The following is a 22,936-nucleotide window of genomic DNA, read 5'->3' on the forward strand; positions in this document are numbered from 1 at the left end:
GCCTCTGGGGAGGAACCTGGATGGACAGGGTGGGAGGAGACTTAGTGCACCCCTTTTGGTCCATTCGAATATTACACCCTGGGCTGCATTGTCTATTCAAAAATAAATTATTTAAAAAAAAACAAAAAAGTTTTAAAGTAAATGGTCTACAAGACGCTGCACACTCTGGCTGGCTCCTGCCACCTCCCCAGCCTCCTCTTGTTCCACACACCGCCACTCCCCCCTGCACCCCCCACCCCCCCACAGCGGGCACACCGTGCTTTGATTTCTGGTTAATGCTCTTCCTGTCTCAGGCCTTTGCGCTTACTGTTTTCTCTGCCTGGCTTGTCCTTTCTTTCCATCCTCACCGGGCCAATTCTTCCTCCTCCCTCTGTCACAGCCCAAAACTCTGTCCTGAGGAAAGTGGCCTTCTCGGACCCGCTCCCTGCCCACCCCCCAGCCTGGGGCTCAGGACCAATTGGCCCTATCTCGGGATTTGCTTGTCTCCCTTCTCAGCGTGTAGGTCCACGTGGGCAGGCCCGTTTCTGACTTGTTCACAGCTGTCCTCAGCGCCCCGCCTTGCGCTGGCACGCAGTAAGTACCACAGCAATATCTGAGGGCATGGATGAACTAACGGAAGGGAGAGGGTGCCCTAGGAATTCAGAGAAGGACGCGCTGTTGCCATGGAGGTTGGGCCTTGAAAGACGAGGAGAATTTTGCCGGACTCCCCAGGTGGGATGGAGTTCCAGGCAGGGGACAGTGCGTGGCGCAAAGACCAAGCAGCTGGATTTCTCCAGCAACCGATCTATCCATCCCAGCTCCCCCACAGCCATGCAGTTTGTCTTGGGCAAGTTACCTTCCCTCTCTGCGCCTCATTCGCTTTTCAGCAAAATGGGGCTGATAGTAGAGACCGCAGAGTTGCTGGGGGCGGGGCTTGGAGGACCGCACCCGGAAGGCGCGCACACAGTCGGCGCAAGATAAATGCTGGCAGAACTGCTGCGGGCGCGGGGAAAGGGTTAAAGCCGGGCGCTTTTTAATTGTCAAATGACTGCGGGCGATTAGCACTGGCAGCTTCCTCAATAATCGCTCTTCTCTGTACCTGCTGGGAGCTTAATTAAAAAACAAAGAGGCTCAATTTAAAGGCCATTACTATGCTAATACGGCCGGTCGGGCGGTGATTAAGCGGCTCGAGCGGGCGGCGAGCGACTGGGGCGGGGCGTGGGGCGATCAGTTACCCACTAAACGGGCGGGCGGAGGGTCCCGAGAGCGGCCCTGTGCGCGGTGCCCAGCCAGGACGCTGGGACGCCGGGACCAGGGCTCTGCGCCCTGACCCGCCACGGCTCGTCTCTCGCCCGCCCCCAGCCGGCCGGAGCCAGACCACAGGGAGCAGTCGCAGACTCAAGGATGTGGTCTCGGAGATCCGTCTTTTGCTCCCTAGCAAAGGGCCCCGGATGTAGGTAGAAACTAAATGCCATCCACATCGCCAAGTGCCTCCTTAAGAATTTCTCCTCCTGCACACCCCCTCACCCCTTTGGGTGAGCCTTGAGTCCAGCCCCTCTGATGAACCCGTTTCTCGGGTTCGTCTCTCAGGCCCCTGGAGGTCAGCTCAGCTGGGGGACATGTTCTATCCCCGAAAGATGTCTGTGGTTCCAGGAAAGGTCAGTCGGGCACAAAGAGGCCACTGGCAGGGGAGCAGGTCTCAGGCTCCCAAGCCACTGCAGCACTGCTTCCATATTCCGACAACCACCCCCACCCCCAACTCCAGGAAGGCAGGAAGTGCAGTAGTTATGAGCCATACTGACCTGGGATGGGGCCCTGGCCCTGGCCCTCACCAGTTGGTTGAACTGAATAAGGAAGGGACTCCTGCTTCTTGGGGTCGTTAAGAGGCATCAGTGAAGCCCCTGCATGTGAAGTGCTGAGCACAGGACTGGTCTGGTTCCTGTGAGTGTGACCTTTAGTAGGAACGTACGCCAGGTACAGAACCTGGATTCAAAAAGTCAATAGCAGGAGCATGTTTGTAAGGTGCAGGGGGAGGGGGAGACTTAGTCCAGGCTTTGTGAAAGAGACTGGTTGGCGAGGTCCTCAGAGTCTGGGCTAACAAATCTGGTGCCATTTCTGGTTACATTAAGAGGAGTATAAGGTGGGGAACAAGGGAGGAGGTGACTCCTTTCACCTCTGGAGGACTGACTTGTTGGGTGCCATGTTTTAAGGGCTACATAGAGGGTAGGCTCCTTCAGAGAGGGACCAGAATGCGGAGAAACTGCCAGAGGAACCCGCTTAACTAGAAGAGGGAGGTCCCAGGGAATGTGGTCACTGTCTTTGAAGGGCAAGAGGGCACAGACTTAGTCCATGGGATCCCAGCTGAACATTTGAGCCCTACGAAAGACACTCCCAAGGCTCTCTTAACTCCATGGTTTTGATCCTGAGTATGTTTTCATTGACTGTCTGGTAAAGGTGATGGTAATAAACTTCGGTAGTTTTGTTGGTAACATTGAGGAGCACCCTACCTGAGCCTGGGGAAAAATTAACTTGGTAAAATAATCAATACAAAATGCAACTGACAGCAGTGAAACTCCTCATGGTAAAATATGTCACTGGCTGCAAAGTAACCGGAAAGTCAAATCCTGATAATCGGTGAAATCCAAAGCAGGCACAAGCCTGGCAGAGCAAACCTTTATTGAAATTTTTTTATGGAAAATAATTTATCTCAATGAAAATAATTTTCATAAAATAAAAATGAAAATGGAAAAAATTGTAAATTATTTAACTGCACTAGGAAGAAAATTGATCAAAAAATTAAATTGCTTTAGGGAGTTTGTTCCAGAAAACACATGCTCAAAGGAAGTTTATCAATGTTGTTATAATGCTAAAGTGCTTGTGGTCTATATACCAAAAACCCATTGCTGTTAAGTGGATTCCAGCTCATAGTGACCCTGACCCTATGGCACAGAGTAGAACTGCCCCACAGGGTTTCCAAGGAGCGGCTGGTGGATTCGAACTGTCAACCTTTTGGTTAGCAGCCGAGCTCTTAACCACTGTGCCACCAGAACTCTGGTCTATATACAGGGGGTCCAAAATCTTTGGGTCAAAAGGGTACAGCTCAAACAGAAACGTGGTCACCTGTTATGCACTCCAGCAATGCCCTGGATTTCTCCCTCTGAGACCTCCTTTCTCCTGGAATTCCTTGTTCCCCATTACAGCAGGAGCTCCCTGAGTGCATCGACCCTGCGTCTTGTTCCCCACTCATTCTCCATCACCTAGCACAACACCTGGCCATGGTGGGTGCTTGGTAAATGCTTATGGAATCAAAACTCTTATATTGAAAGGCTCAAAAGGCAGTTTCTGCTTTTTCGGGAGAAGGAATCATGGCACAGGATCTGGTACAGAAGAGTGCCTAAGTATTTGTTAAATGGGTGCGTGGATGCACGGATGGGTGAATGGATGGAAGGAAGGATGGATGGATGGATGGGTGGATCAATAGGAGCAAACAGACCTGATTTATTTTCCTTAGCCCAACATCCAAGGCTCTAGCCTGACCCTTCTTGCTCACCTATGTTCCAACCTGACTGACCCACTGTCTCCCTAACCCTGGAAATGGCCTCCATTTTTTTTCTGGTCTTCATTTTTTCAACTTTTCCCTCCCAGAAAGGCCTCTCTGTTTCACTGGCCCTACACAGCACCCAGCCCAGACACACCCCTGTTCCCATCCCAGCCCACCACTCCCCCCATTCAAATCCTCCCCATTCTTTGAAGTCCCCTTTTCTCCAGGAAGTCTTCTTTGACCTCCAGGTCAGAGAGCAAATTTGCCTGACCAAATTTACACCCCATCAAGTTGTACCCTGGATCCCCGAGCCCTTTCTGGTTACACGTCTCTGGGCTTGACCTATTCTGTCCATCCAAGACCCCGGAGGAAAATCCAAAGTCTTCTAAACCTCTTAGTGTGTGAGTTTCTCATCTTCCACCTGTGTCGTTAGCCCTGTGGCCTGCCACAACCCCCCACCTCTCTAACCCCAGCCCAGATCATAGGCTCAGCAGCTCTGAGCTGACAGAGGAAGTGGGGAGGGTGGAGGAGGCTGAGGCAGGAGAGGGCTTCAAGAACCGGGAGCTCCAGAACGTCAAGCACCAAGGAATGGAGAGCGACCAGGAACTTTGTAGCCCAACTCCCAGCTTTGAACTCCAGCTGTGACACTAAGCAGTTGTGTTACCCTCTCTGAGTCTCTCTTTCCTCTCTTGTAAAATAAGAGCAGCAGTGCCCATCTTTCAGAGGTCTTATGGGGAGCAGTTCATGTGCAAATAAGACACAGGCCCTGATATGTAGGAAACAATAAATTTTAGTTAATAATAAAAGCTGCTAGATCTGGCAACCCAGAGCTGTTACCTCAGTGAGAATGGGGGAAGAGAACCTGAAAACAGCTCAAAAGGGTTTAATGAGCAGATGGGAGAAGGTCCCTACTGTGGGCCCAGCACAGGGCCTGCTCATAATAAAAAAAATAATAATAATATGAGCTCAATAAATGTTAGATGAATGAATAAATGAATAAATCGTCAAATAAACTGAGTTTGTGGAAAGGGGTGCAGTGAAGGGGCAGAAAGATGAGGGAGGAGAGTCAACTTAAAGGCTGATGAAATCATACAAGTAAAGCCCTTAGCCCGGTGCCTGGCCCAGAAAACACATTCAACAAATGGCATCAGACTCCCTGAGGCCTCACTGGCCCAGGCTTCTGGCCGCTTTTCTGCTCTGGACCAAGGCTTTGAACCGGGCCAGAAGCGGCTTGTGGGAGAATGGTCAGACGGGTCTAATGCTCCCCCTTCCACCTGCCCTGGACCACCACCGTCTCTCCCTGATTGAAGAAGGACTCCTACCTGGCACCAGAGGAAGTCTGGTCTCCAGACTGCCCTAGCAAAGGGACGCCTGGGGCAGAGTCTGAATCTCCTTCCCACCCCCAGGGGTCAGAGCCCCAAAAGTGGGAGACCAATTTTCAGGTGCCAGTTCCATGAGCACAGCAGTGTATGTGAGTGAGTGTGTATATGTGTGTGTTTATCTGTGTATGCCTTTACCCTGGCAGCTCCGGAATGGGTATCTGCAGCCTCGGCCTCTCCCTGAACTCCAGACTCATGTATAGAGCTGCCCCCTAGACAGATTCCAGTGACTAATTAGAGGGCAGCTCAGACCTAACATGGCCAGAACTGCACACTCAATTCTCCCCTCCCTCACCTCAAAGCTAAATGCTCTTGCCACTGTCTTCTTCATTTCATTTAATGGCAACCCCTTCCTTCCGGTTGCTCCAGCTCGGCTACCTTCAAAATGCACCCAAGGTGGACCACGTCTCAGCACCTCCTGCTGCCAGCTGGTCTGAGCCAACATCATCTTTTGCCTGGGTTACTGCAGTAACTTCCAACGCTTCCCCACATTCTTCTCCACTCAGCTGCTGGAGGGATGGGGTTAAATTGTCAGTCAGATCACATCTCCCCTCTGTTCAAAAGCCTTCCAGGGCTCCCATCTCACTTGAGGAAAAGTGCCACACCATCTGCCCCCCACCCCCATACCTCTCTGCCCCAGTCTCCTACCCTTTTCCCCTCACTCATCTGCTCCAGTCACAGGAGCCTTCAGCAACCCAGGCGCTCCTCCTCAGGGCCTTTGCACTTGCTGTTCCCTCTCCTTAGAACTTTCTTCTTACAGGTATTCATAGATATCCTCCCTCAGGTCTCTGTTCAAATGGCAGATCTCAGTAACACTTCTGTATTTTCTAAAATTGCAGCACCCTGCTGCCCCCTCCATGGAAACCCTGGTGGCATAGTGGTTAAGTGCTACCACTGCAAATCAAAAGGTCGGCAGTTCGAATCCACCAGGTGCTCCTTGGAAGCTCTATGGGGCACTTCTACTGTGTCCTATAGGGTACCTATTAGTGAGAATCAACTCCAGGGCAATGGGTTTTTGGGTTTTTTTGCCCCCCCTCCTTCCCGGCCTTATTTTTCTCCATCGCGTTGTCACCATCTGTTATACTCTGTATTCTGTGGATTTCTCTCTTTGTTGCGTGTCCCAAACCCATTAAAATGGAAGCTCCGTGGCACCTGGAAGGGTTGTCCCTTTTATTCACGAATTTATCCCCAGCTTCCACACAGTGCCTGGCACATAGTAGGTGCTAAATAAATATTTGTGGAATCAGTGAACGTGTGCATGCCTGGCCAGGCTGACCGCTGGATGGTACCCCAGGCTCCCGGCTGTGCCGGTCCCTCCCTGCCGCTGGCCGGTGACCTCCAGCTTCAGCTGGGGGGCTCCCGACAGTGCCCCAGGCCGGATCAAAGGGCCAAGGAGGCGGCGGCCCCGCACAGCCATGTCTGCGCAGCGCCCGCAGGAAGCGCCGGGGCAGCCCTCACTGCAGGCCCGGCCCCGGCCCGGCGAGGCCGCGGAGAAGCCCTGCAAGGCGTGCGCGCCAGCGGCAGCGGGTCAGAGCGCCCAGCCACAACGCGCACATTCCAGCCGCGTGATTGACGCTCGCACCGGGGCCCCCGCCTGCGGCTCCCGCCACCGCCCGCCCAGCCCGCCGCGGCCGCATCAAAGCAGATGTTTGCAGCTGGTTTGAGTTGGATTCCCATCAACAGGCCCCTTTTTGTCTCAAAATAAAAAACAGCTACACCCGGAATGATAAGGACGTGGCAGGCACGTGGGGGAGATGTCAGCGAGTCGGACAGGGAGGAGGCCAGGCAGCTCCCTCTGCCTGCTCTCACCCAATCAGCTCCTCCAAGTGACAGGTAGACTCTGGCAGCAGCAGATGGGCCCACAAGAGTGTCCAAGGTCCTGCCCCCACTCCTGTGAACTCCAGCTCATCCTTCAGTTATCATCACAGGCATCACAACCACACAAGGAATAATGGCATCAGCCCCCATCACGGTGCACTTGCCATGTTCAGGGCCCTGTCCTAAGTGCTCTACAACCGTCCCCTCATGGGAGCCTTGCCACTGGCCTAGAGGGAGGTGTGGTGCAGAGTGGTTAATACATTCTCGTGATTACCTGTAAGGTGGAATTGTCATCCCATTTTCAGATGGGAAAACAGGTTCAAAGACTGGAGGTGGCTTAGCCAAGGTCAGACAGCTGAGATTCAAACCCATTCCTTCTCCCTCCAGAGCCAGGTTCTTAACCATGTGTCATGTCACCTCCAAGAAGTCCCCCACTCTTCTTTGGATTGACTATCACAGCTCTCTGTGCCTCCCAGCTTGCTGAGTGTACCCCATCAAAGCATACATACTGCTGCGGGAGATCCCGTGGGGCAAAATTTGATCCGACTCTCTCCCCCAGCATTCGTAGGAGGCTTGGCTCAGAGTCCGCCTCCATGGATTTTGCTGAGTGAATGCAAGAGGGTGTAGCCAGTGGGGATAGAGGGACTGTGGTTCCAGGGGCCAAGTCTTGTGGTCCCCATGGAGGGAGGAGGGTGTTTCCAGCAGTGGTTGCTCCAGGGGCTATGGGGTACACAGTTCCAGGGCTGGGGGTCTTGGGCCTGGAGAGGTCCTAAAGGAAATCAGGCCCAGAATCTGCCTGGTCCCTGATTTGGCCATGGATGAGGGTCTGACAGATGCTCATACTTACCAAGGGGCAGACAGACAGACAGGAAGAGCACAGACCCATGATCTCATCAGGGGACTTCAGACTGAAATCTGATGTGAGAAAGTTCTAGAGCCTGCACTGGGGGACCACGGTGAGGCTTAGACTGAGGAGGAAGAGGAACACACACCTGTTAAGGTCACCACTGTGCCAGGCACTGGGTTAGGTTTGTCACATGGGTTAAAACTCACTGGATTCTCAATCACCTGGTGAAGGAGGGATCAACAGCCCCATTTTACAGAAGAGGAAACTGGGGTTCAAAGAAAGGATATGACTTCAAAGCCACCCAGCTGGTGCTGGAGGTGTGGAAAGCCACACACCTGAGGGTGGAGGCCTGACAAAGGGCTCTTGGGTGAGCAGAAGAAAGACAGAAGGATAGCAGATTCAATGGGCCCACCTCGTGTCAGGTGTCCGGGCCTGCCCAATTAGCTATGGTCAGGGGCAAGTCCTTAAGGACAAACATGTCCCCCTCCCCCATGCCTTCCCCATGTACTTGGGATGAGGGTGCAGTTAGTGGGGTTGCTACAGGACTCCTAGCCTAACAGGAGGTGTGCATGGAGCTTCATTGGTAAAAATCAGGAAACTGGAGTCTGAGTTGGGTAGTTCTGAAGGGGTAGGGAAGGACGAGTTCATATATCTGGTTACCTGGTGGCATTCTTGGGCCCTCAGAAGTGGAGTATCCAATACTCTCTTGTCCTTCCTCGTTGCCCATCTCACTTCTCACAAGGTTGTTCATTCATTCAACATTTACTAACCACCTACTTGATCCAAAGAGCCTAGTGGAGGGGAGGGGGAAATTAGATAGAGCCCCTAATTTCTAGCTCTGTGAGGACTTAAAACACACAAACAGCTGGAGAGTGGCTGGGTCTGTAGGCATCAGGGAAGGCTTCACAGAGGAGGTAACGCTTAAATTGGGTCTTGAAGGATGAAGAGGAGTTCAACAAGAAGGAAAGGAAAGAGCAAGAGCATATAGGTCTTAGAGGCAGATGGAATTTTAAGTGCTAAGGAGGCAGGATGGGACTTTCTGTGTTCAGGGAGCAATGAGAAGGCTGGGTAGCTGAAGCAGAGGGTCTGAGGCCAGATGTGGCAGGGTGGGTGGGGCCTTGAGTGCCATGATTAGGTCTTTGGGCATTAGTCTGAAGTTGTTGGGCACTCTGGAACATTCTGAAGTGAAGAGGGCATGTGATTTGATTTGCCTTGGTGAGGAGGCAAGACCAGACTTTGGGTGTTTCCATTCCTAAGGAGGAAAACACCTGTTTTCTAATGAAATGGAAGGGAACACTGTCCGCTGAGCAGGAGTGCAGTGGTTAAGAGCTGGAGAAGGGTGGCAAAGGCTGGAAATGACTGCTGAGGTAGTGAGGGAGGGGCTGACTAGGGTTTTTTTAGGGCTAGAGGAGGCCCACTGAGAGTAGAGGGCATATATATGGGGAGTGAGTTGTTTTAAGCACCCACAAGGGCTTCAGAAACTGTCAAGTGCTGTGACGGGGTGTGGGAATGGCAGTACAATGAGGAGGAGGCAGGGGAGTTTCCACTTAGAGCAGTGAATGGGTGCTAGATGTCTTGGAGAGATGATGACAGTGGTCATGGCCCCCATTTATTGAGCTTTGTAAGGCTGGCCCTGTAAGGTTGCCTCTATCATTATCTCCATTAGGCAGACAGGGAAACTGAGGCCCATAGAGGAGAAGGGACTTCTGCAAGGTCCCAGTACTGGGGACTCTGCCAGGGTTTCAAGCCTGGTGCATGCTATAGGGACCCTAAGACCTGGGCCTGAAGACCCATCCAGAGAGGCTGGAGTGGCCTCACCCGGGACATTAGGAAGCCAATTTTATTGAAGTTCAAAGTAAAAGAATCGGCTGTACTACATTCGTCCCTGCAGCTGTCAATGGTGTAAGAGAAATAAATTAATCAGATTTGTAATCCATGTTCAAATGCTCTAGAAAAATTGGTTTTTACAGTTTGTTTATTAGCTTTATGAGTTTAATAAATTGAGCATTAAACAAATAAATTAATAAAAACTCAGAGTGAGATGGAGATGTGTCCTCACGGCCTGGGACTCTTCAAGAAAAGGAAATCCCTAAAAATGGAATTTTTCACTTCGTAATCACAGATGATCCTACTGGGGAAAAAAATACGCATGTGTGGGGGTACTTAGGGGAGGGAGGTGTTCAGTTTGGTTTTTAAAACACAATACACACTCAGCCCCACCTACTGGGGGCCAGACTCAATGCTGAGCACTAAAGACTTGGGGTGAATGGGGTCCCTGCCTCCTGAGGTTCACAGCCTCGAGGGCAGACAGATGAGTATGTACCCAGAACGCCGCAGGGCACGGGTAACTGATGTGCAGAGAAGCACCTGGACACGCAGAGCAGGCGGAAGCCGGGTGGATTGTTGCTGTGCTCTGTAGCCTTGGAGGAGCAACCTGCCCTCTGCACCCTGGTGTCCTGAGATCTGTAAAACAGGAATAGAAGTAGCATCTTCCTTTCAGGGTTCTTGTGGACTTAGTAAGCTGATGCAGGTAGATGGTAACTGAGCATTATTAAAAAAACTCTCAATAAATGTTAATGAGACAGACAGACAGAGAAATGAGGCAGGCCAGGAGTGCTCTCCAGCTCAGGCCAACAGAGGCCCAAACAGCAGCTGGAAGGGTCAGTCCATAACTCAGGGTGGTTGTGAGAGGGAAGGACAGTTGAGACCTGTAAGCCCATTGCCAGTGCAGAACCACCAAGACCCAGCAACGGTGTCAACAGAAGCATTCTGGACACACATGGGGCCAAAAAAAGAGGAAAGGCAGAGAGCAGCTAGTGCTGAGCTTCCACATGCTAGGCATGGTACCAAGGGCTTTACGTGCATTCGACCCTTCAGTTAGCCGTAGGTACAATCATTTCCATTTTACAGGTGAAGAATGTGAGGCTCAGAAAGGTTAAATGTCTTGCCCAAGGTCACACAGCAAGAAAGTTATAGAACCAGGTTGGAACCCCAGGCTGCCCGCTCCCGGGCCCTCTCCCTTTTCATAGCCCCACACTCTGCTTCCCTCCCAGGAGGCACTGTCTCTCCAAGACAGGTGGGCAGGACTCCCAGCAGACCAAGTTTTGGGTAGGGACTGACTTGCCCTGCCATACATACTGAGTTAGTTCAGTATCCAGTTAACAAACATTTATTGCATACCTTAATGTGTGTAGGGCCTGTGCTCAGCTCTGTCAATAGGGGTGACCATGGCAGAACGGGAGGAGGAGGAAGCAGACCTGAAATTATATGAAGTGGAGTCCTTATGTAAGTGCTGTAATGGAGGAGGGGGCACAAGGACAGGGAACTCAGAGAGGGAGGCATCTATCTCCAACTGGAGAGGGGCTTCCTGGAGGAAGTGATGCCCAAGCTAAATCCTTAACAGTTAACAGGGGTTTGCCAGGCAAAGGTTTGGCGTGGGTGAAATGGTGTTCTAGGCTATAGGGGCAGCATAAGCAAAGGTGTGGCAGTTTACGTGGAAAATGGTGGTGAGGGGCGGGGGTCATGTAGATTGCCCCTAAGCCTCTGTGCCTGTGGTGTGAGAAAGCTATCCTCTGGTTATGGAGCATCCAGATGGGAGGAGGGGAGAATGGTACTTGAGAGGGCAGGGAGATGAGGGGGAAGCCACAGGCTCCTCCTGGGCTGTCTGCCCTGAGGCCTCCTGCCCCAGATGAGGTGAGACAGGGATGGAGCTTCAGCACCCCCACCTGCGCTGACTTCCAGGCCCTGCCCCATCCTGACTTCCCACCCAAGTGTGGGAAGCAGAAACACACCCATCTTGAATTCCCAGCACAATTCTGAGGAGTGGGAACTATTATCTCCATCTTACAGATAAGGAAACTGAGACTAAAATTTGCCCAAAAGGTCACAGAGCCGGTAAGTGGCCAAGTCAGGATTGAAGTCAGGAGCTGGGCTCCAACCTCAGTACCCTCTCCTCTCTGTCAGGCCTTTCCCAATGGGCAAGGGAGGCAGAAAGCTCGGAGCCTTCCAGCTTGAGCAATTCTGCATCTCCAGTCAGGATTTGCAGCTTCCTGGAAGCATTCATGGGGGAGAGATCTGCCCCTAGCCTCATAAAGCCTGTCACAGTCCAGAACATGCCCTCTGTGCCCGCCACTTTACACCCAACAGCTTATTGCATTTTCACATTGCAAAGCAGGCAATGTTGTTGAACCTATTATACAGATAAGTAAGCTGATGCTCTAAGAGTGGAAATTATCTGCTCAGTACCAGCCAGCGAGTGGCAGAACCAGGCATTGAGCTCTAAGCCATGTCACCTCCTGTGGCTCAACTTTTTCAATGGCTGGTTCTGGGAAGTTGGGAGGAACTGAGGAAGGGGATGAGGGCTCGCAGAGAGGTGGGAACCCTGCCGTGCCCCTAACTCCTCCCACCCCCACAGTTAGCAGCTCTTACCCTGCGTGTTAGACAAAGGCAGCCCCGTAATTGGGAGTGAGTATTTCATGGCATCCCCCCCGATGTTTTATTGGGTGGAGAGATGCTTGGAGACCAAACTGATGGCACATTCCGTTTACAAAGCACGGGCGGTTTGTTTTATTTCCCGAGTTTTTGCAATCTAGATAACAGATGATGCCCCGAGTGGCTGGCGCTGCCTCCATAATGGCGGCACAGAGCCCTTGGAGAAGTATTAATAATAGATTGTGTTGATGAGTTTGGAGAAAGTAGCAATCGACCCCCTGCTGCGAAGGCATTAGTGCGGCTGTTACTGATGCTAGTGCAGCCTGCACAGTGGTGGCGGTGGCGGCTGCAAATGCGGGTCACCCACCCTGCCACAATCCCTCCTGCCACCACACCCCCCCAGCCTGAGAAGGCTTCCTTGCCGGGTGCGATGATCCTGGCCCTGGGACCCCGGCCCCTCCATGCTGGCACAGAGATGCAGCCATGCACTGCCCACTCACTGGCTACAGAGGCTGCAGACTCAGTGAAGCCCCTAGGTCAGGAGGTAGAGGGTGCGGAGGGGACAGAGCGATAGCGGGGACAAGATAGGGCAGGAGCGTCCTGCATGTCAGAGAGCAGGTTCTGCACACCTGGGCTCCTTCCCCAGCCCAATTCCTTAGGGCCTGAGAACCAGAATGGGCCTCCGCCCAAGGCTGCCATGGACAGTTGGGCAGGTGGTACTCTGCACAAGGGTGCCGAGCCAAAGGGCCACATAGAAGCTGAAATCCAGCCCACATTCTGCTCGTGGAGCCATGCACTCTGGTGCAAGATGAGTAGCCTGGAGGAAGGGTGCCTTTTCTAGTTTTGACAAAGGCGCCGTGTGGCCTAAAGCTCTTCCTTGCCTGGAACACAGCGCCTGGGCAGAGCCTTCCGCCTGCCCGTCCTGGCCTGAGCTTGGCTGTGCCCAGCCTACCCCAGCCTTCACTTACCTACTTGGTGAACACTCATTGAGGCTTCCTTAAGGACTAGGTGGAGCCAGGTCCCACCTTATGGAACCCCAGTGGAGTTGGGGCTGACAGGGACATTCGTTACCACTCCAGTGTGATACTCACTCACTGAGTTACATGCTCATGTCATTGAATCCTGACAACAGCCCTTTGAGGGAGGTCCTGCTGACATCCCCACTTTATAGCAGAGGGAACTGAGACCAGAGGGAAGCTCAGGGGAGCATAGAGGAGGTGCCTTCCCCAGACTGGGGCATCAGTGAAGACTTCCCAGAGGAGGTGGCATTGGAATTGGGCCTTACAGGATGAGTAGGAGCCTGCCGGGTAGAATAGAGGTGAGTGGGAGGGGTCACTGGGGGTGTCCCCAAGCTGAGTGCTCTTGCCCACGCCAGGGTGGCAGACAGAGCTCAGGCTGGCCCTGTCCATCGCTCCCCTCCAGCTCGCTGTAGGCGGCACTGATGGTAGCCCCGGGAAGGGAGGCAGGCTGAGTGCCTTGCATTTATGGCCGTTTCTGTTCCAGAACCGATTAGGAGAGAATTGCAGCTGTAATCTGTGCCCGTGATGGTGGGCCATAAAGAGGGATGGGATGTGCGCAGCACTCCCAAGGTGGCTCCCGCAGACGTGGCCCAGGGACTCCGGGAATGAAAAATGGTTTTAATTCCCTCCCAGCAGCAATAATTTGATTCTTCATAAATTTTTCCATCAAAGTGTTGTTGAGGCTGAGTTCCCACAGAGCAGGGCACGTGACGAGGGTAGAAGGGCTGGGAGGAGTGGTCAACAGGCCTGGGTAGAGGAGGGGCCCCACTGCCTAGACCTGCCTGCCCACGCTGGGCAGAAGCACGTGCAGACCCCATCCAGCTTTGTCTCAGAGATGGAACCACTGTGTCATGGAGGAACCAGATCAGATCCAGGCTGTGGAGTTGGCTCCATCGTTTACTACTCATGTGACCTTGAGCAAGCAACCCTGCCTTCCAGTGCCTCAGTTTCCTCATCTCTAAAATGGAATTAATAACCATTCTTGTCTTATAGGGCTGTTGCAAGGATTAAATTAGTTTCTGCACATAAAATGCTTAGAATAGTGGCTGGCATGAGGTCCATGGTCAGTGAATGTCTGTTGGCAGATATGCCCAGACTGAAACAGAGGGGTAAGTAGGCATTAGCCAAGACAAGAAGTGGAGAAAGGACACATCAGAAGGTTATCATGATGGTGCTTTGGAGAAAATGAAGGCTATTCCATGGAGCCACAGCCTGAGGGAGCAGAGAATTATAAGAGAAGGGCATTGAGTACCAGGCTCGGGAGCTTAGATAGTCTCCTAAGGGCACTAGGGAGCCATGGAAGAGTTTAGAGCAGGGAAGCAGCATGATAAGATATGTGTTTTAGGAAGATCCCTCTGGTTTCTGTGTGGATTTGGGTTGGAGGGGGCAAGACTGGGGGCCAGGAGCTCAGGGAGGAGAGGAGGAACCCAGAGTTGGTAGGTTGGACAGGGCTGGGAATTGCTTAGATGTGGGAGTGAGGACATGGGAGGAACAGGGAGGAGACTGAGCAGACCTGAGAGTGGGGGTAGATAGAACCTGTGGCCTGCCTGTCCTCCTCAGGGTGGAGATCAGCCTGGCCCCCTGGGAAGGTTAAGGCTGACCCTGCACACTGCCCTCTAGTGGCCACTGTGTCCGAGCAGGAAGGATCCTGGAACAGTCATAGGACTTTGAACCAGAGGAGCAGGGCTGCAGGGCCCTCCCATTCTCTTGCTCCTTACCTAGAGAGGGCCCCTCTTAGTTGTGCTGAGGGTCAGGGTGGCAGGAGGAAGAGGCCCTTAATAGGCAGTGACCTCTGAAAGGGAGCCCTGAATCCAACCCAACACTCCGACTCTGTGCACCCACAGGCTCTTCGCAGCCAAGTGCAGCGGCTGCATGGAGAAGATTGCACCCACTGAATTCGTGATGCGGGCGCTGGAATGCGTGTATCACCTGGGCTGCTTCTGCTGCTGCGTGTGTGAGCGGCAGCTACGCAAGGGCGATGAGTTTGTGCTCAAAGAGGGCCAGCTACTGTGCAAGGGTGACTACGAGAAAGAGAAGGACCTGCTCAGCTCCGTAAGCCCCGACGAGTCTGACTCCGGTGAGCCCTGGTCTGGAGCTGGGGTGCAGGCAGCGGGGAGGGCGGCCTGGTAAGGCACTGCAGAGGGGCATCCCAGCCAGAGCAGGCCTCCTCCTGACCCCATGACTTGAGCTACACACAGACACACGCACTATATACATGCACGTGTGTTCACTAGGGTGTTCACATATACATATGCACACATGCAGGTGCACATGGACACTAGTGGGCACACAACCACAAACACACAAAATGTACCCACAGACATCACCATCTGGGGCACACATGCCTGTGCACCTAAATACATACACATGACCATAAATACACAGACATATATAAAACGTACGTTTGGTACATACATAAAATGTATGTTTGGATACCCATACCCAGGAGTATATATACATGTACACACATGTGTGTAGACATGTGCTCATATACCTAAGCACATAAAAGCCTGCACCCAGGTATCCACACTTGCATGTACACATACCCAGACATGCATATATGTACACATATAGACCAGCACAAACATGCATCACGTACCTACGTATGTGGCTGCACACATGCGTGCACACACACCCTGCTCTCTGGCCCACCATCCTCACCCTCTCTTTTCCTTAATGTGGTCGCACTATGGCACAGCACAGCAGGAGTCTTTACCAGTGCCAGGACATGGGCTGGTGATGTCTGATGTGTCCTCCCCTCCTTGGCCCCCCAGGGCTTTCAGCAGTGAGGAGCAGACAGCCCTGAGCTATTCCCTCCCTCTTGGCTGGGTAGGGGGCCTGGAGCCCTCTGTGGTAGAGGGAAAGACCGTACTTCCTCGGGTGAGGGCAACTTTTCTCTGGCTCCCAAAAGAACTCATTTAGGGTCATTTTGGCAGGAAGGGTGAGGCCAGCCAGGAATAAGTCTTAAGGAGGGATAGTCTGGGAAGGTGGCCGATGTCCTTGTCATTCCTGGGAGCAGTGGGGAAGGACTTGCGCCAGAAGTGTGGAGAGGAAATGCCCTGGTCTGCTGGGCCCTACGAGGTGACTTAAGGTCTCAAAATCACAGGAGCCCACTCCTGGCTCAACCTGAGGAGGGACTTTGTCACTGTCAGGGCCCTTGGTAGAGGTAGTGAGCTCCTCATCCACCTGTACACCCCTGAGCAGGCCACCACTGTGGCCAGGCCTGTGGCTGCCTGGGCTCCTGTGGGAGAGCAGAGACTGCCCAGGCGTAGTGGCCCCTTCATACCAGGCCTACCCTGGGGACCGAGGGGGGATCCCAGAGAGGGGAGGCCTGCCCCTCCACAGGGGATCATGCTCTGAGGGAGACCCCACAGGGCCTGAGGAAGGGGACCACCAGTTTAGACGAGGGGCAGCAGGAGGCACAGCAGAGGGTGGGGTAGAGAGGCTCTGCCATCCATCCCCAGCAGGCATCTCTGAGACCCAGCACTCTAGGCACAGAAGTGACAGTGTGCATAGTAGGGTGGGCGTGTCTCTGGGTGCATGCAGGTGTATCTGCTTCTGTGTGCACCTGTGTGCCTGCTCAGATGTGTACATGCTGGTGTGTCCCTGCTTGTGAGCACGGGCCTGTGTGTATGTGTGAATATATCCATGAGCTGTGTGTGCCTGGGCCTTTGTGGGCACACATGCCAATCTGTAGGTGTGTGCACTGGTGGGTGAGTGTGCATGTGTGTGTGTGTGCACACTTTGGTCAGGAATACTCTGTGAGTACATCTGGCGTGTATGTCTTTGCCTGTCAATTTTTAGTCCCTGGAACCTTGAGGGAAGGAGACTCCTTGGGTTCTCTGCTCAGGGCCCTAAACCCTAGTGCTTGGCTGGCACTGGGCTAGTGGTCCATTTCCCCAGGCCCTGTGGCTTTTCTCTAAGGCTGGTATCCTGGGCTGGGGTCTCCAGGGTACCAGACGGCAGCAGGATAAAGTGGGTCCCAGACAAGATGGGTCAGGGTAAGCCTAGGGTTGGAATAAGGCTCCAGATGCCGGCATCTCTCCTCAGGGGATCTGTTGGCAGGATGAGGCCAGCAGACCTGCCCACGTGTGTGAGCCCATGTGTATCCATACACGGCAGCATGGGCACAACCAACAGTGTGCATCTGTGTATATGTGCAGGTGTCTGTACCTGCCCTCCACGGGGCCTGTGTTTCTGTTCTCCTGAATGTGTGTGCAGCAGCTGCCGTGCCTGTGTGTATGTGTGTCTGCATGTGTGGTTATCCTTTGCACACAGTAGTGGCCTGCTCAGGGACAGACGGGTGGATAGGGAGCTTACTACAGTGACAAAGCCCTTCCTCAGGTTGAGCCATGGCCTGCCTCCCTTGACTTTGGGACCCTAAGTCACCCTGAAAGGCCTGGCAAACAGGGGCATCTTCTCTGCATGCTCCTGGCTAAAGTATGTCCCTGTGTGCCTGCATGTGTGGTCAGTAGAGCAGGCCTGGGGGCCTTGGGCCAGGGTGAGGAAGTGAGGGCTGTATGCTGGGGATGGGGTCACACAGATGCAAGGCAGGGGACAGCAGATGAGGGACCAGAAGAGGCAGGGCCTGTGGGCCAGGGGAAAGAGGCAGACTTTATCTTGAGGGTACTGGGGAGCCATGGCAGGTGTCAGCAGGAGGTGCTGGGATCCCATCAGGCAGCAATTGCTTAAGGGTACAAGGCTGGGACCTGGGACTGCCTCTTGGTCCCCCCTGACAGGCCAGGTTGTGTCCCCCACAGTGAAGAGCGAGGACGAGGATGGAGACATGAAGCCGGCCAAGGGGCAGGGCAGCCAGAGCAAGGGCAGCGGGGATGACGGGAAGGACCCGCGGAGGCCCAAGCGGCCGCGGACCATCCTTACCACGCAGCAGCGAAGAGCCTTCAAGGCCTCCTTTGAGGTCTCCTCCAAGCCCTGCAGAAAGGTGAGGGGCAGCTGGGATGGGGTGGAGCCATGCAGAGGGCAGAGACATCCCTCCACCTCCCCACCCACCCCCCAGTTCCCCGCCTCCATCACTTCTCAGCTGCTGCCCCTGCTGGGCCTGACTTGTCTGTCTCCCTCCTGGCCAGGTCCGAGAGACGCTGGCGGCAGAGACGGGCCTCAGCGTGCGTGTGGTCCAGGTCTGGTTTCAGAACCAAAGAGCAAAGGTGAGAGGCCTTTTTCTGCCACACCCCGACTGGCTCTGGGCAGGGGTGGGAGTAGAGAGGGCAGGGCAACAGGCAAGGGGGGCAGGGGTGGGTGGGACAGGGAATGTCTTGGGGTCATAAACTGTACTGCCCTCGCAGATGAAGAAGTTGGCGCGGCGACACCAGCAGCAGCAGGAGCAGCAGAACTCCCAGCGGCTGGGCCAAGGTGAGCTGGGGCTGGGGCTCAGCCTGTGCCCCCAGGGCCAGGGACAAAGAAACTCCAGGCTCAGAGTCTCCTGTGACAATATTTCCAAGAAATCTTCTACCAGGGATATTTACAGCCTGGGGAACTTCTGCCTTGGATCCGGCTGAGATCAATGAAGTAGGGAAGTGGTGGGAACCACAAGGAGAAGGGATGGCCAGGTGGGTGGCTGGAGGGGTGGCAGAATTTCTGCAATCAAGAGAGCAACTGTTTACATGCTTGGCATTCAGCATACTCTGTCTCATTTAATTCTCAATAGATTCCTGCAAGGAAGGATATTGCCATAGCCCATTTCACAGATGAGGAGACTGAGGCTCAGTGAGATTAAGGGACTTGTCCAGGATCACTCAGCTAGTAAGGGGCAAAGCCAGGCCTCCACCCCAAGTGTGGGCTCCAAAGCCTGTGCTTTAAACATAATACTACCTTGCTGCTCACAGTCAAATTCAGTGGAAGCCTGCAAGAGACATCTCCAAGTTTGTTAGGGTGTCAGGGAGTCCAGGGTGAGCTCCTGCTGGGTGGTGAGGGGCCAGTTGAAGGGGAAGGGGCCAGGCACCCTCAACACTGGGCTTTGCCCAGATGCTTTTACCACATCAGAATCCAGTCCAGGGCTGGTCTCCCTGGTCCCGTGGGGGCGTGGAGTCAAGGGGCTCTGGCTACCCTTCTCACAGCGCCCAAGGCCTTGAAGGGATGGGTGAAGGGAGCTCCCTGGGACTGCCGAAGTGGGGTGGGGGCCCCAAAACTGCCTGTTCCCAGGTGAGATGGGGACTCCTGGGCAGAGGCCAGGGCCACTGGTGGGCAGCCCCTTCTACACAGGACTGGGGGGTCAGGCCAGAGCCCAGGCTGGGCCCAGGGCCTCTGAGTGCATGACCTTGGAGTCCAGTTCTCCCTCCCTCTCTGTACACTCTCCCGGGACAGTCTATCCTCTGTCTCACCCTCTCGTGTTACCAGCTGCCTCCTTGACACTGCCTCCCCAGGAATGTTCCTCAAACTCATCGCGGCCCACACCATACTCCACACTCTGACCACGCTGCCACGTGTGCACAACACCCTCTGCCCCTCCTCCCTCTTAGTACATGGAGCCACCAGCCACCCAGTCGCCCAAGCCAGGAACCCAGGGGACAGCTCTGATCCTTGTGCCCTGCACTCACCATGCCTGATCCATCACCAAGTTGAACCAATGGCTTCCTGTCCAGTGTCCCTCAAGCCCCTCCTCCTCTGTCTTCCCCTACAACTGTCTGGATCCAGACCCCAGCCCCTCTCCCATAGCCTCCTCCTCACTGGTTGCTGACTTCAGCTCTCCTTTCTCCCAGCATTTCTCCATGGTCTCCGCTGCTGAGACCCTCTCCTGGCTGCCAACAGTCTCGAGGGTAAACCCCCACTCAGCCGGCCCACCTCAGACTGCATATATGAGCAGCATCTATCTCCAACATGGGCCTTCTCTGGCCCTTACACCCCAGACTTCCTGATCCTATGGGGCTCCCTCTCTTCTTGTGTCTTTGCTCCTGCTGCTCCTCAGCACAAATGCTGCCCCCAGCTCAGAGCCTGTTGAACCCCTGTTCTTTAAGTCACATGGGCAGTGGGGGCCTCTTCCTCCAGGAAGACTTCCAGGACCCTCTTGGCCCGGCTTAGGGCCCTGCTTGGTGTGCCCAGATTCGGACAGCTGATCACTACACCCACTTGTGGAATCATTTTTACCTGCTTTGGGCTCTGCCTCTCCCTTGGGCCATGAGCTCCCCGAGGACAGGGCCATTGGAGAAAAGAAGGAGGGGAGAGGTAGGCTGTTTGTGGAGAAAAGAAGGAGGGGAGAGGTGGGCTGTTAGGCCTCTGATGAACAGATTCTGGAAGAGGAGCTGAAGTATGTGCCTGGGTGAAGGGACTGGAGGGTCAGATGTGTGGGCTTAGTGACCCTTTGGGCCCTATAAGGCTGGAGGCAACCTCAGCCAGGGAGGGGTCCCTGGGGTAGTCGGGAGGAGGTCCAAAGGACTGCAGCAGGCACCCTGGACTGTGGGGTCAGTGTGGGGTTGATAGAGAGGTTGGGGGTACTTCTGCAGTGATCAGGGGTCTTTGGGGTGCATCTATGGAGGCTCCATGGAGAGCTGCCAGGATGGGGCAGCTCAGGCCAGTCAGTGAAAATGTGCTGCGTCCCCAGAGGTCCTGTCCAGCCGCATGGAGGGCATGATGGCCTCCTACACGCCGCTGGCCCCACCGCAGCAGCAAATCGTGGCCATGGAGCAGAGCCCCTACGGCAGCAGCGACCCCTTCCAGCAGGGCCTCACGCCGCCCCAAATGCCAGGTGACCACATGAACCCCTATGGTAAGCCGCCCTGCCCCCTGCCACCCCCAGTACTGCCCCTGCCACCCTACCTTGCCGGGGAGGCCAGGGCAGGCCTGGAGCCACGCTAACCACCTCCCGCCTAAGGGCCCAGGCAGGCCTGGCCAACACAGCCCCCCCACCTCCTTCTGATGGGGAGGCACCCTTGAGGGCCCTACCACGGCCCCCGGCCTCTCTGGACAGATGCTGGTGGACAGGTCATTTTGTCCCTCCCTGGCCTCCGGCCACGCAGCCTGCAAGACAGATAGGGCCCCCAGGAGCCCCAGGTGGCACTCTGGTCCTGACGCCCCATCTGCCCCCCAGGGAACGACTCCATCTTCCACGACATCGACAGTGATACCTCCTTAACCAGCCTCAGCGACTGCTTCCTCGGCTCCTCAGACGTGGGCTCCCTGCAGGCCCGCGTGGGGAACCCCATCGACCGCCTCTACTCCATGCAGAGTTCGTACTTCGCCTCCTGAGGGCCAGCCGGGCCGCACGGACGCTTGGGCCAGGGCCTGGGGGACAGCGGGCCCCAGTAGCCAGCCTTGCCCTCCTGGCCCGCCACCCGCACAGACTCTACAGACAGCCATACGGTGCCCTCCCCTTGGCCGGCGGGGCCTGGCTGAAGCGCCACTGGGCACAGCCGGACAGGAAGATGGGCACAGCCTGGGCAGGGGCTGTGTCCAGCCCAGAGAGACCTTGTCACCCCCAGGGACCCAGAGCTCTCAGACAGCCACTCACCTCCCAACCCCACATCGGCCTCCATCACCTCCTTTGCCCTCCCCATCTCTTTTTGGGAAGCTTAAATTCTATTTTTTTAAATGTCTTCTCTGTGTCCAGCTAGCCGCATGGTCAGGCCTAGGCCGAGGCAGTGCCCTCCTCGCATGCCCAGGGCGATGATATGTGGCGCGGTGCCTGTACCTGTGAGAAGTGAATGTGCCTGTGCGTCCTGGGCTGGTGTCCCAACTCACTGCTCAGAAGAAGGGGGAAACTGGGCCTGGTGGACCTGCCAGGCCCACCACGGCTCTACCCTGAAGGGGGTGTCCCCAGGGATGCTGGAGGGTGTTAGACTGAGCCTAGGCAGATACCAAGGAACAGAGACACACATGCCAACACATGCACACTTAAAGGCATGCCCACAAACACATAAACAGATACAGAGAAATGCTCTGCAGGTCTGCCCCATCCATGTCAGGAAGGAGAAATGAGGCCAGGGTCAGAGAGGGGAGGCCAGATAGGGACAGGGACCCTCTTCTGGTAGCAGTTGGAGTGGGAGGAAGGAAGGACGGGAGGAAGGGGTGAGGATGGGGTGATGTCAGAACACCCCAGCGGACCCAGATGTGTCCCAGATTCAGCCCAGATAGGGGCCACCTGGGTAGGCAGGGCAGCCCCAGACCCAACCAATTGCAGGGTAGAGACTGAGCCCCAGGTAGAATCAGGCCAAATAACAGAACCTCCAGGTGGAAGGAACCTTAAAAGTTACCTGCTTGGCACTCCATCTGATGTTTGGCCTCTGCCCAAGCCACCTCTGCCTCTGCTTGTATACCTCTGATGATGCGGAGCTCACTACTTTAGTGGGCCCCAAGTCTGCTGCTTTTTCATCCTGGTTGCACCTCTGCCTTTTCCGGCCCTGAGTCCTCACTTCTCTAAGCCAGGCTTTTCCAGCTTCTCTAGCTCTTCTTAAAACTGTACCACCAGATGAGCTCCAGTGTTCCCTCTAACGGTGTGGAATAGCTCAACCCAATCTTCCCGCTGACGACAGGCAGCCAAAAGTGGCAGCCCATCACCTCTCCTGCATCTGGTGCTCTGCCTCTGTTCATGTGGCCCATGATCCAGTGTTTGTGCCACATGACCTTGGAAACTCACCTGTCCTTCTGTAACTGAATCCCCCTGGCCCTCACACACATGACAGCTAAGTCATATCTTTCTTCTGAGTGTCCAAAAAAACCAAAACCAAACCCATTGCCACTGAGTCGATGCCGACTCATAGCGACCCTATAGGACAGAGCAGACCCGCCCCATTGGGTTTCTAAGGAGCAGCTGATGGTTTCAAACTGCCAACCATTTGGTTAGCAGCCAAGTTCTTAAAAAAAAAAAAAAAAATTTTTTTTTTTTTTTTTACTTCCTTAGACCCAAGAGCAGGACCTGGACTTTTTTTCTTGTTACGTTTCAACTTATTTGACTCAATCCAGCCTGCAGAGT

General features: G+C 54.5%; 1 protein-coding gene across 3 annotated transcripts in view; it reads left to right on the plus strand.

Moving 5' to 3' along the window:
* Positions 1–22,732, plus strand: part of LMX1B (LIM homeobox transcription factor 1 beta) — an 87,815-nt gene extending 65,083 nt beyond the window's left edge. Inside the window, exons 3-9 of one of the 3 annotated variants that reach the window (XM_049896263.1) lie at positions 14,859–15,091; positions 17,775–17,956; positions 18,102–18,179; positions 18,318–18,409; positions 19,197–19,204; positions 20,570–20,713; positions 21,056–22,732. In XM_049896263.1, coding sequence (XP_049752220.1) covers positions 14,859–15,091; positions 17,775–17,956; positions 18,102–18,179; positions 18,318–18,409; positions 19,197–19,204; positions 20,570–20,713; positions 21,056–21,213 — 895 coding nt within the window. In that variant the 3' untranslated portion in view covers positions 21,214–22,732. Of the gene's footprint in view, positions 1–14,858; positions 15,092–17,774; positions 17,957–18,101; positions 18,180–18,317; positions 18,410–19,196; positions 19,205–20,569; positions 20,735–21,055 lie in introns of all 3 variants that reach the window. The other 2 variants (XM_049896261.1, XM_049896262.1) reach the window with 2 other exon arrangements.
* The last annotated feature ends 204 nt before the right edge of the window (positions 22,733–22,936 follow it).

This window comes from Elephas maximus, chromosome 9 (assembly GCF_024166365.1).
Source record: "Elephas maximus indicus isolate mEleMax1 chromosome 9, mEleMax1 primary haplotype, whole genome shotgun sequence".
NCBI classification, from domain to species: Eukaryota; Metazoa; Chordata; class Mammalia; order Proboscidea; family Elephantidae; genus Elephas; species Elephas maximus.